This window comes from Lampris incognitus, chromosome 3, assembly GCF_029633865.1.
Source record: "Lampris incognitus isolate fLamInc1 chromosome 3, fLamInc1.hap2, whole genome shotgun sequence".
NCBI classification, from domain to species: domain Eukaryota; kingdom Metazoa; phylum Chordata; class Actinopteri; order Lampriformes; family Lampridae; genus Lampris; species Lampris incognitus.
The window spans coordinates 8044297-8057900 of NC_079213.1; the positions used below are offsets into that span (position 1 = coordinate 8044297).

General features: G+C 50.4%; 1 protein-coding gene across 1 annotated transcript in view; it reads right to left on the minus strand.

The window, feature by feature from the left end:
- rerg (RAS-like, estrogen-regulated, growth inhibitor) overlaps window positions 1-13604 on the minus strand; it is a 63550-nt gene that overhangs the window by 44233 nt on the left and 5713 nt on the right. The window contains exon 2 of the mRNA XM_056277174.1: window positions 10073-10203. Coding sequence (XP_056133149.1) covers window positions 10073-10133 — 61 coding nt within the window. The 5' untranslated portion in view covers window positions 10134-10203. The remainder of the gene's footprint in view (window positions 1-10072; window positions 10204-13604) is intronic.

Sequence of the window (13604 nt, forward strand, 5' to 3'; positions counted from 1 at the left end):
CTCAAGAGCATTCGAACCTCCTTGGGAGGCGCTTGGGAAACCTGCTGGTTATCTTATCAGCGGGATCACCCGGTGCCTGAAACGCATTGATTAGAGCACTTACGCTTCGGCATGGCGTCCCGGGTGAGTCACAGCCGGGGCCCACACACTGGGCTTGGCGTGCAGGACCTGATGGAGGTTCTCACCGAGTGGGACAGCTCTCAACTCCTCTGGGCTCGGCTGCCCCGCCGGGCTGTCGAGGGGGTCAAATATATGAACCTCGATACTCCAAACGGCGGCGTGAATCGTGGCCCCGTCCACGAATCGAATCCGGTTCCTTCGTGTTGACTGATTGCCGAACGGCGTCAACCTAGGTGGCCGGTTTCCCTGAGGAACTGGGCAAAGACGTCGGAGAAGGTCAAAATCCCTAAACTTCGTTAATCCGGTGACGCTCGGCCGAGCGCACCTCTCCCAGAGACGCTGTGCTTTTGAGAGCTTCTAAGTACAGTACCAGTTCTTTTGGGGTTTTTTTTTTTAAAACATGTTCTGGTCCCTGTCTACCCTCTGGATGACTGTTTACATGGCTGGCAGGCCAGACACTTGCATTAGGCTGATTCATGGTCCTGGGCAGCCGCTGGAAAACATAAACAGCAAGTATGTCTGAGACACGGGGAGCAGCGGGCAGACTCCGTTATTAATGTTATCTTTTCTGTTGCTGACAGCCGGGGTGGGTGGCTGCAGGGGGGGGGGCTACGAGACACGGGGCCTTTTATGGGCCAAGCTTTTCGCACTCCATAAACCTCATTTCCACCTCTGGATGAGTGTGTCTGTGTGTGTGGTGTGTGTGTGTCTTTCTGTATGTATCTGCCTGTGTGCAGATTTGCCTTGTGTCTGCAGTATGCACGCCAATGTCTGTCTGTTGGTGTACCCGTGTTTGTGCGTGTAGGCGTGTTAGTGTGTGCGTTGTCTTTGTGTGTCTATCTCTGACTGACCGCTGTGTCTGTTGTGTATTTGCGTGCATATGCAAGTATGTGCATGTGTATCTGTACATCGGTGTCTTATCTCTCTGACTGTCCTCCCCGGCCAGTGTGTATGTGTCTGTGTGTGTGTGTGTGTGTGTGTGTGTGTGTGTGTGTGTGTACATGTACTATTTGCATATGGGTGCACTTTTGTGCATTCATGCTAGCTAGCTGGCGAGTGGACTAGCAGAGCAAATCCAGTCCGTTTCCACGAGCCGGCGCCCCCCCATGGAGTCAGTAAACCAGAAGGTTAGAAAAGAGCCCAGTCGGCCCCGTTTGAGTCAATACGTTGTGCTCTTTATTAGCGAGACATGGACGTGGACTCAAATCCAGCCTCGCTGCCCCGCCGAGGCCTTGCTGTCCAGCGAGTGCTCTGCCTCACGCTCTCCTGGGCGATTACGTTTCAGTACAACAGGAAACACCACCACCACCACCACCACCCCCACCACCACCCACCACCCCCCCAGCATGTGTGCTGTCAGCGAACGCAACAGACCAAGCCTCTGGTGGTGCTGCACGGCGCTAATCCCCCGTAATACCTTCTGCAGTCCAACTCAAATTAAAAACTGTTAATATTAACCACATCCTCACACAAACACACACGGGCACGCCGGGAAATGTGCACGCACACTCACACACACACGCACACACACACAAGTTCTAGAAAGGTACTGGAGGACTGAGGTGGATGGTGTTGAGCTCGTGGTGGGAAACGTGAATCGTTGTAGCCAGGTCAGACGGATCTCCACCCGGTTGGGGATATGTTGCATTTGAATATAATTACTGGCAGCTATGGTGGCGCAGTGGTTAGCGCGGTCACCTCAGAGCAAGAAGGTCGTGGGTTCGAGCCCCGGGGTAGTCCAACCTTGGGGGTCGTCCCGGGTCATCCTCTGTGTGGAGTTTGCATGTTCTTCCCGTGTCTGCGTGGGTTTCCTCCGGGGGCTCCGGTTTCCTCCCACAGTCCGAAGACCTGTAGGTCAGGTGAACCGGCCGTACTAAACTGCCCCTAGGTATGAATGTGTGTGTATATCGGCCCTGTGTGATGGCCTGGCGGCCTGTCCAGGGTGTCTCCCCCCCCCCCCCCCCCGCCAATTACCCCACTCTTCCGAGCCGTCCCGGTTGCTGCTCCACCCCCTCTGCCGATCCAGGGAGGGCTGCAGACTACCGCATGCCTCCTCAATGCATGTGGAGTCGCCAGCTGCTTCTTTTCACCTGACAGTGAGGAGTTTCACCAGGGGGACGTACGTAGCACTAGTCCCCCCAGTTCCCCCCCCAAACAGGCACCCCGACAGACCAGAGGAGACGCTAGTGCAGCGACCAGGACACGGCCAACTGTGTCTGTAGGGACACCCGACCAAGCCAGAGGTAACACAGGGATTCGAACTGACGATCCCTGTGTTGGTAGGCAACGGAATAGCCCGCCATGCTACCCGGATGCCCCCAAGTGCTGTCTTACAGTGTGTCTGGCAAAGGGAGGCGCCACGTCAAACCAGGCCAAACATCTGTGGCCAAAGCAACTCGGCCTTTCCAAGGAATTCAAAGACCGACAGGGGATAGTTGAGGGGTTCACTCCTCCGTTATGTCCATGGAAGCGATACAGAGTGATGGAAAGGCCTCTCCACAGTAGAGATATACATATTTGCGTAGTGCTGATAGTGTCGGTCACGATGTCGTGTGCAAATAACCGTGTCGGACAGACGGCCACTTAACTGCGGAGAGGCTTTTCGATCCAGCACATGCCTCAAGCTAGCAAGCAAACCACCGCCCCCTGTACCCACAACAGAACTTCATTAATGCACACGTGCATCTCTGTATAGTGAAGTCACCAGTGTGATTTATATAGAGGGCTTTGGCCATTGCCCATTTAAGGTTTCATACATACCGTATAAAGACGGCACTTTGATTGTCTTTTTTTCTGAAACATGAGCTCACACTATGACATAACCTGGTCCTAGTTCATGGTATGTCTGATCAGTCTCATCAGAATGGTTTCTAGGTATGAGACCTCAGAAACTAATTAGCCCTCTGCTCTTACGCTGCGATTTTAGCTTACGCGGATTATTGTCATTTTACCTGGAGTGCCGTTGCTTTAATTTAATCTTGTTCATTTTTCTCATTTTCTGTAAGTTTGCATTTTGACTAAAAACGTTGTTCAGGTTTGGATTAAAGCATAACAATGACATTAGATAATGTTTTCCCCCTTTTTGGGAAAATATCCAAGTATCAAAGTATCAGAATTCATGACTTGGCATTGGTGACTCGTCGCCCCCCCCCCCCCTTGTAACCGCTGGACTAAAGGGTCAGACCCGTTAGCTAGGGGCCAGCGTGTCTTCTTATCCATGCACTTTACAATACTTAATCATCCTGCTTTTGTGGTGTTGGTCCGGGCATTGGCCATATTGTTGTGCTGGATCGATCGATATGGATGGTGTCGCGTGTCAGTGTGTCCGTGAGGATTTGTGTTGCTGGTGTTGCTACAGCACATTGTTGGATAAAAAGTAAACGGATGCTCAGGACTATCCTCCGAAATGTTTGTAGAATCGGTCGCGTTTTGTTGTCGTACACACCAATGGCTTTGACGTTTGTGTTTGGTGGTCGAAGTAGTTAAGGTGGTATCGATTGTTGCATTTGTTAAGGTGGTATGAATGGTTTTGGTAGTTCGTGCACGTAGTAGTTTGAGTTGTGAGCAAGCTGTCTTTTTCGTTGCACTGCTGAAGGAGTGTGATAGGTTATACATGATGCTGTGGTGGTGGTGTTTCGTGTCTGTGGTATTTGTGATGTAGAAGAGATTGTGGAAGGTATCTGACAAAGGTGCAGGCCCGAAGAGCCCCGTCCGGCATACGTCCACACCTGTTAAAAGTGGATATTTTCTGCCGTGTGATCTGTCTCACCCGCTTTTCGTTAATGCGGCAGTTTTCAGTGACTAAATCTCCGCTGTCCAGCACAGACCTCAGATTAAGAGTGGAAAGCATGGTTGAACCTTAACCTCTGTGATGTAACCGTGGGGTTCTTTCTCAGCCGAGCAACTGGCTTACCTTTTTTAAAGGGAGTTCGGGCAGTTCACTCACTTCAATATTGGTTTGTTTCCACTCGGGCGGAGAGCTAAGCGCGGGGCAGGGTAGTGGAGACACAGGAGAGAAGCTTTATTGCCAGGCTTTGTCTGAAGCCATTGGGGATTATCAAGAAACTACAAACATAACTGGATCGTTCATTTTCGAACACAAGACCTGGCCCCCTAAAGGGAGACGTTTACCGTATCCTTGGCACGAATGGATGTTTCGTCATCACCCCCCCCCCCCCAGCTTTTGTAGTGCACTCCGTTCCACGTTGTACAATTCTGTGTTTTCGCAGGAAGTCATCGGCGATGACTGTTTTGCACAGGGTTCCTGCGGCAGTGAAATTAAATGCCGAGGCGAGAACGTTCTCACACGTTCATGAGGTCAGAAAAGATTTTAGAGGTGTTATTTTTAAGGGGAATGAGTGTACAACGGATGTTAAGGTCAGTTTTACCCAGCCCCTTGGAAAATACCCTGGGACACTGCAATTACTTCATCTAACTGTGTGCATTTAGTTGGCCGCCTCCTAATTTGACCTGGGCCTTGTTGGTTCGAGCGGACTCACATTTGCTCTCCATACGCCAGAGCTTACTCTGGCTCGAAGCCAGTTCATTTATAAGTTCACGGCACCGTTCACGGCATCTGTTCTCATTCGTCTGATGTAACGCTGCAATGTACATGAACTCGAAAGTCCCAGTTGGGTGCATGTCCTTGGGGACAATTTTAGACGGTCAGAAGATTGTTGAGACATTCTCGGGCATTTGCTGAAAACCAGGACACATTTCAGGGCTTTTTGTAAGATTTGTGCGAGTGCCTGGACTTGCACCTTCAATTTTATCTCCCTCAGACAAGGACATCTGATAACAGTGCCAGCTAAACGGCAACAGACAAATTAGATAAAATGTCTGGCAAACCATAAGCCGTTCCACATAATAAAACTAGCTTTTCCTCAGACTCTCACACCTCCATAATTTATAGTCCAGTCAGACGGTTGAATGACATCAATTACCTCAGGGACAATAACGTCTTGTTTTCTTATTGGGATCACACATTTCTCCAACGCTGTTTGCTGAAGATGAAATAAAGTGCAGCTGAAGTGCTGTATTTTACTGAACGAAGCATGTGGTTGTCTTAACAGAAAGCTCTTGGTCTCGGTAAGTAGATGTTCTGTGGGAGTCCTGGCCTGACACGTTAGCTCTCCGCAACACAGGAGAGCTAACACGTCAGGCCAGGACTCCACAGTCTACACCCATCTACAGGCCAGTGGCCACTCTTTCGAGGATGAGGATGTGCACATTCTTGATAGGGAGGAACGCCGGTTTGTACGGGGAGCCGAAGAGGCCATCTGTGTTAAGAGGGGACAAAACGACCATCCCTGAACCGGGGGGGGGGGGTGCTGAGAGTACATCTGTCACCATCTTCCAATGCCGTGATTGCAACTATTCCCCAATCCTCTGTGAATAGTCCACATGGCCATTGAAACTCTAGTTAATGATCATGGTAATTTGCATAGGAAACTAATGGTTGTTTTCGGTCATTATGCAACTGCTGTTTATAAGGTCGGGGATGTCTGCAGTCAGTTGAGACTGAAGAGGTCACTTAGATAAGTGATGAAACATTTCTCTCAATAAAGGTTATGTCCAGATGAACTGATTAATCGTTCTGTGATTTCCTTTGCGACTGCAGATTATATCATTTGTTTTTGTTTGAGAAGAGGCTGGGGGATGAGACCCCAATATTTAAAACAATGTTGCTGAATTTGAAACCTTTCCATTTGACATACTGGGGTCTGTCAATTAAAAGATCCTTAATCCATAAAACCAGTGTTATGTTGACTTGTAGTCCTGGAGGCGGTGCAGAAATGTGTTTGTGTTTACTGTATTAAAAGCAGATGAAAATTCCATGAATAAAATCCTGACTTATGAGTTTGGAGAGTTGAGGTGCCTAGCTACTGTATCCGCAAGAGTTAGGACGGCATCCTCAACTCCCCGTTTTGCCTTGCTGGCAACTTGGAGCGGGTCCAGACTCTTGCCCACCGTGGTGGTGTAAACTTCTCGAGTGACCTCCCGCTCTGTGCATATACAAAGGATGGAGGTGAGTGCCATAGGCCTGAAATCATTCATGGCTTTGGCATGGGGCTTATGGGGCAGGGATGGTTCTTGTCTCCTTCCATGCCCTGGGGACAAAGCTGGGGTTCAGGAAGAGCTGTGCCACCACACCGCCCAGCTGAGCTGTGCACTCCTTCAGTACACAGCCCTTGAGCCTGTTCAGTCCAGGAGCTTTCCTTGGATGTGGCTTGGAGATGATGGAAATGACCTTCCGCTCTTCCACACTGATTGATGCAGGGGTATAGCTGATGTTGGTCGTGGTCCAGTCCTCCACAGGGTCGGTCCTGTTGAACCGGGCAGCTGCTCTGTGAAGGCGGAAGGGGCTCAGCACTGTATCTTGGCTGGTTTTGGAGCTCTGCCCATCATGGTGTTGAGACCCTGCCCCGCCTCCCTCGCATTTCCTCTGGTGAACCTCTCCTCTACCTTATTTTTGTATCGGAGCTTGGCCAGCTTGGTTTCGTTATCGTTAAAAGTTTTTATCACAGCTTTATGACTGTGACCTGTTGTGCCGTAGGTCATCGAGGACTCTCTCGGTGTCCGTTTACCGTTTTCAGCTCAGGCCTCGAGTTGAACTCCGCAGGCATTATAATGGCTTCCTTGGACATGGCGGAGATTTCAGAGCACATTCTCCAACACAGCTGGCTGCCATGGAGGAGCAATCCATCTTGATTTGCGGTGGATGAAAAACATATGTTCCCTGTTAGCGTGTTAGCTACCGAGGACAACGTACACAGTACTGCAGGGGCCCCGAGCCGTGGAAGCGCTAAGGTTAGCCTATAGGGCAGCTCCTAACAGCATTATATGAATTATGACTCTATTGAATTAACTGTAGGAGTGTAGGCACTTAAAAACCCAGACAAATATTTAAGAACTGTACACTGGGGGAGGAACGCAGAGCCAAAATATAATGGATATGGGTGAAATAATGTTTAGTCTAAAAACACTGGCAAGCATTTTGACCGATAAGCTACATCCTGTTCCAAGGAAAAGGTAGCGGGCAGAATGACAGAAAAAACAAATGTGATGTCTTAATCGTATGATGACATCACATACAGGGTTGGCGGTGTCATGGTAACGGCGGATGCAAAAACAAATGTTTTTATGCATTACCCTGCATTGCCGTACACATGCATCCATTACAACTTGCACACAAATGTGCAACACACGCGTGCAAAAAAACAAAACCACGCGCAAAGCTTCGTGCAAGAAGATGTATGCCCGCCCACACATGCAAATTGCACAAGCATGAAAACGCATCAACGAGGAAAATACACACATACACACACAATTAGACTTACACATAGTAAAAGGCACTCACACACAAAAGAAATTGTATCTGCTCCTGCATTCAAGCACCTACACACACTAAGGCCAAAACACAATTCCCCTCTTGGCCCTACCCCTCCAGTTTGCGTGCGGCTGCGTAGGGTAAGGTGTCCTGTTTCTCTTGGGGATTGAGGGGTAGTGGTCATCTAGCCCTCCAAAGGGCCCTTCAAATTGAGCGTTTTCAGATGCAGACTCCAAGAAGAAAGTAGAAAATTCCCAGAATGCTTTGCAAACTGGGGCAGTGTAACACGGAACGTGGCTACCGGTGTGGGAAAAGAAGCTGGTAAATGTGTATATCTTCACAAATAATCATGCAAAAATGTTAAAAATCCGTTAGAATATCGTAATTTAATGTAGATGCAAATGAATATTAACTTGGATTGTTGCAAGAAGCCCCAGAAAGTTGAATCAGTTCAGCTTTCAGTTCAACATTATAAGAAGCGTTTCAGAAAAATCACTGCCCGAAGAGGAAACACCGAGGGCATTCTGACAGGAGGCGGAAGCGGGGCAGGCTAAGCTAACGGCTAGCCCATGCAGACTGGCAGTTCTAATAATACCGAGGGCACGCTGACAGGAGGAGGAAGTGGGGCAGGCTAAGCTAACGGCTAGCCTATGCAGACTGGCAGTTCTAATAATACCGAGGGCATTCTGACAGGAGGCGGAAGCAGGGCAGGCTAAGCTAACGGCTAGCCCATGCAGACTGGCAGTTCTAATAACACCGAGGGCATTCTGACAAGAGGAGGAAGTGGGGCAGGCTAAGCTAACGGCTAGCCTATGCAGACTGGCAGTTCTAATAACACCGAGGGCGTTCTGACAGGAGGCGGAAGCGGGGCAGGCTAAGCTAACGGCTAGCCCATGCAGACTGGCAGTTCTAATAACACCGAGGGCATTCTGACAAGAGGCGGAAGCGGGGCAGGCTAAACTAACGGCTAGCCCATGCAGACTTGCAGTTCTAATAACACCGAGGGCATTCTGACAGGAGGCGGAAGCGGGGCAGGCTAAGCTAACGGCTAGCCTATGCAGACTGGCAGTTCTAATAACACCGAGGGCATTCTGACAAGAGGCGGAAGCGGGGCAGGCTAAGCTAACGGCTAGCCCATGCAGACTTGCAGTTCTAATAACACCGAGGGCGTTCTGACAGGAGGTGGAAGCGGGGCAGGCTAAGCTAACGGCTAGCCTATGCAGACTGGCAGTTCTAATAACACCGAGGGCGGTCTGGCAGTGGCCTCGCCTGGCGTTGACTTTTTAGTGTCGTCGTGTGGAGTGCAGGGAGGTGTGTTGAAGGTGTCTGGCCGGGGGAGCTGGCGTTGGGTCGGCTGAGGGAGCCTGGTCTGCTGCATCGGGTGGGCCCAAGGACCACGGCCCTGCTCGGAGCTGCGCCCGAAGACGAAACACCGAGGGCGGACTCACAGGACGCGGAAGCGGGGCAGGCTAAGCTAACTGCTAGCCCATGCAGACCGGCAGTCCCGACAGTCATCCTGGCTGGCGTTTGGTCTCCTGGACAGTGATTTTTATTTTTTTAGCTATATGTATGTGTAAGTTGGATACATGTTGTCTTACATTTTTTGGATGTGTTTTGGTCTTTGTGTTGCGCTGCTGTGGGCTGGGGGAAACGATATTTCATTTCATTTCATGTGCACAAGTGCATGAAATGAAACAACAAAGTGTTCCCATTAGCCGATGTCTGTTTTCGAGCTACAGATGCACGAAATATATCAAATCAAGCGGCTCGATCCCACTCGGGTTGCTACAACTAAGACCTCTCAAACAACGTCAACTTTGCATTAAAATGACATAATTGACCAAATGACACTTAATGACAATAGTCATAAACATTCATCAATATTCCTTCATTTTGTGCGACCTAAGCGACAAATTTCTGTCCTGGTCTAAATTGGGTCAGATTTGTCACTATAATGGTTGATCATGGTTGCAAGCAGCAGGCTTTAATATAAAACGTATAGTTTTATAATATTATAACCCCGTCCTGAGCAAACCAGGGAAATAATACAATTCCGAGCAGCAGACGTAACGATGATGGTAATGACGTAACGAGTTGTGTCCCATTTCCTATTTCCTTCCATATCCTAGGGCAGTGTTTCTCAACCCAGTCCTCAAGGACCCCCTATCCTGCATATTTTCTTTGCAACCCTGAATAGGTACCTGTTTGTAGTTATTCAGCCAATCAGCGTTGCACACCTTGCATAATTAAGTGCTGCGAGATGATTGGTCGAGTAAGTACAACCAGGGCTACCTATGCAGGGTTACAATGAAAATCTGCAGGATAGGGGTTCCTGGAGGACTGGGTTGAGAAACACTGTCCTAGGTAAAGATTTCAAACCCCACCCCTTGTAGCTCCGTTCTGAAGGGCCACTACCCAGTAGAGGGCGCTCCAAAACTAGGGGTACGGCAGGGGTGGGTGGGGTGATTGGACCTAAGTCACACCATTTCCGTCGCTCAGAAGCACACACACACACACACACAGAGTCTGTCGTTCTCAAGACGCACACACACAGACCCACCCGCTCACACACAGACCTACTCAAACCAGTAGCACAGCCCACAGGGCGGGTACGGGCCTTACCTGATTTGCCCACTCCCGCTCTGCCGAAGACGGCTAGCTTCACCTCCGGGCTCTTTGCCATGACAGCGACAGCAGCCAGCAAAGCTCAGTGAGTCAATCACAGAGCCACAGGTTCAACGGTCCATTCTCATCTGGGAATACAAAGGGCAAGGGTCAGAGGTCACATGACATGCTGGGGACTGCAGAGTAATGGGGCAGGGGGCCTTTGACACTGTGATGTTGATGAACAAGGAAATTTGGGCATGCAGTCAAATCACGACATCACACTCAGAAATGTGCTGTAGTCAGTTTGATTTGTGGTGCGACGTGTTCTGTTGGGTTCTGTATCTGGCAGGGTGGATCCAGGGCTGCAGCCAGCGGTTATTGTCGCTATCCATGATTCCACTGATAGCATTTTCAGACAGTTGTAAAGTCTGCAATGTCAAACATAGTTCCCAGAGCCCAAAGTGATGTCTTAAAACTGTTTATTCTTACCAGCAGCTAAAAAAAAACCCCGAGATTATACATGTTATCAATATTTAGTGACTAAAACAATCATTTACCCAAATTATAAATCATTTTTATGTCTGAACTATTTAAGTGACAACTTTCAGCTCCTGATGGATCTGTCTGTCTCTCTGTCTGTCTCCCCGTCGTTGTATTTTGTGATGGAAACGCACAAAAACAGATTCCCGGGTTTGAGACCGGAGTGGGGGAAGTGGTATCGACTGGATGAGAGTGTGTCTGCATCTCATAAATCAAACAGCCAGGGACCCGAGGACAACGCTATTATCATGGCAATCATCTGAGTGTGACTGGAGGGATGGCTGGTGAGTAATCTAAGATCCGCCGCGGTTTTACCCGAGCAGATCAATCACAAAATGGGGCTGGAGATCTATTTTGGCAGCGGGTCAAACCGATGAGAGACTATTGATCCAAAGCGAAGCGGCGAGAGCGACACAACCCCCCCCCCCCTGGCCCCGATGTTCGTACTATTTAAGCCTAGAAGTGCAGGAGAATGTTCCAGAAGACGGCATAGACGTCGTGCAGATTATGGGAGAGGAGTAATTTAGATGTTGATGAATATCATTTAGCAGAGATCTAATTCACTTGGACAACCTGTGTGTGTGTGTGTGTGTGTGTGTGCGCGTGTGTGTGTGTGTGTGTGTGTGTGTGTGTGTGTGCGTGTGCGTGTGTGTGCACGTGCGTGTTTATGAGCACATCTGCTTCGTGTTAGGTTAAGTTTTACAAGTCGATAAAACCTTGGGGTGGAAAAATCTTGGGGTTAATATGGGAAGAAACACGGGTCATCTTAATTTCACACGTGTATATGTGTGTGTGTGTGTGTGTGTGTGTGTGTGTGTGTGAGAGGGGGGGGGGAGGAAATGGAGGGATGGGAAGGAACTGTCGGAGGGAGAAGAGAGATTGATATTCCCTCTCAGCGTGGACCTATCGCTGGCTGGATCGCATCACACCCACTTGAGGGAAGGAAGAGGCTGAGCATGTCTTTCACCGTGTTACCGAGGGCAACCGCATCATTGCGGACGTGAGTGAGTCACTCTCCCTGTTGCCGTGGCAGGCTTTTACCAGGCGGGCGGGCGGGCGGGCGAGTGACGGGGGGATTAGAATGGAGATATAGAAAGCGAGGGAGATAAGAGCGCTGAAGAGGGAGAGTGAAAAATGCCAAGCAGAGGGCCTCACGCCGTCCACATCTGTGTCCTAATCGCACAAACGTGTCTTTATCAATAAGTCTCTTCATCAATAATCCACCCCAGCAGCAGCGTTATTTGTTCACCAGGCAGCCGATGAAGACGTCCGGCCCCGCCGCTTGACAAACCAAGCAAACAAAACAGCAGCCAGCTGAACTCTTAATTCAGATCTGCAGCCGGACATCACCGAAGGAATGCTGGGAAATGTTGTGAATGGTGCTGGGCCAGCGTGTAATGGTGCTGACTGGAATAGGACGCAACAACGGCAGGCTGGCGCTTATCGGCGTACCGGTCCGGTTCTGCCGGCTGCCGGTGCAGCTGGGTTTTCTGTTCCGCTCCTGGTTGGAGTGCTGAAAACAAAGCGAAGCGGCGAGGTCAGCTCAAACCGGTATGTTCGTCGCCGCGGCGTCTCGGCCGTGTCAGACTCAGAAACACTTCGTTTCATTTCAGGCACATGAAATGAAACGAAACGTGGTTCCCCTCCCCCCCCCCCAGCCCACAGCAGTGCAACACAAAGACAACAACACACATCCAAAAACGACAAGAACACACTTAACCAAATCAACACGTATATCTAAACTAAACAACAAAAAACACTGTCTAGGAGAACGGACGCCAGCCAGGATGACTGTTGGAACCGCCGGTCTGCACGGGCTAGCAGTTAGCTTAGCCTGCCCCGCTTCCGCGTCCTGTCAGACCGCCCTCGGTGTTACCTCTTCGGGCACAGCTCCAGACGGGCGTGATTCTTGGGCCCACAGGACCAAGTTCCCTCAGCTGATCCAGTGCCAGCTGTCCCAACCAGACAACTTCGACACACCTCCCCACACTCCACATGATGACACTAAAAACACAATCAAGGCCCGGCAAGGCCGCCGCCAGACTGCCCTCAGTGTTATCGGAGCACCGCCGGTCTGTACAGGCTAGCAGTTAGCTTAGCCTGCCCCGCTTCCGCGTCCTGTCAGACCGCCCTCGGTGTTTCCTCTTCGGGTGCGGCTCCAGGCAGGGCCGTGGTCCCTGGGCCCACGGGACGCAGCAGACCAGGCTCTCCCAGCCGATCCAGCGCCAGCTCTCCCAGCCGTCAAACGAAGACAAACTTAGACGTGGACAAAGACACTGCATGGGCGGTGCTGGGTGAGGCCGCCGCAAATGTGAATTTGCGCCGCCATCTCCCATGTATGCTAACAGCTTCATGTTGCTGACTTCCATTAAAAATGACAGGCTGCTTTGTCACCGCTCATCTCACGGTGGCATTACGGTGAGCACGGTGCAGGGCCTTGCTCATATAAATCAGGTTTAAGGTTGGCTGAGGAAAGCTGATGGGCTTATCTCCCCGGCTTCTGGCCTCCTGACCAAGACCAATCATGTGAGGTGACAGCGTTGATTCTCCTCAGCAGATAACGTCTGCCTGGCCCCCGTCGAATTTGCAGCGATTTCAGAGCGACGGGTCTGAATGGTGGGGTCGGTTGTGTGGAGGGAAACCGTGTCACAGAACCGGTCACCTGATGCCACGGTGCACATTGTGTACGTCTGTAGGGACAATCCCTGCGCTGTAAACGTGTTGACTTCGTCTCTGCTCCATTTAGTAACTTACTTTTCTACCTGAGCGCTGACTTTTCGTGTTGTGGTGTGAATGGCAGCATCGAATTAAAACAGACACACAGCGTGGCACTTCCTCGGCCATGCAACAGACAGGTACATTCAAATGGACGTCCGGGTAGTGTAGCGGTCTATTCTGTTGCCTACCAACATGGGGCTCGCCGGTTCGAATCCCCGTGTTACCTCCGGCTTGGTCGGGCGTCCCTGCAGACACAACTGGCCGTGTCTGCGGGTGGGAAGCCGGATGT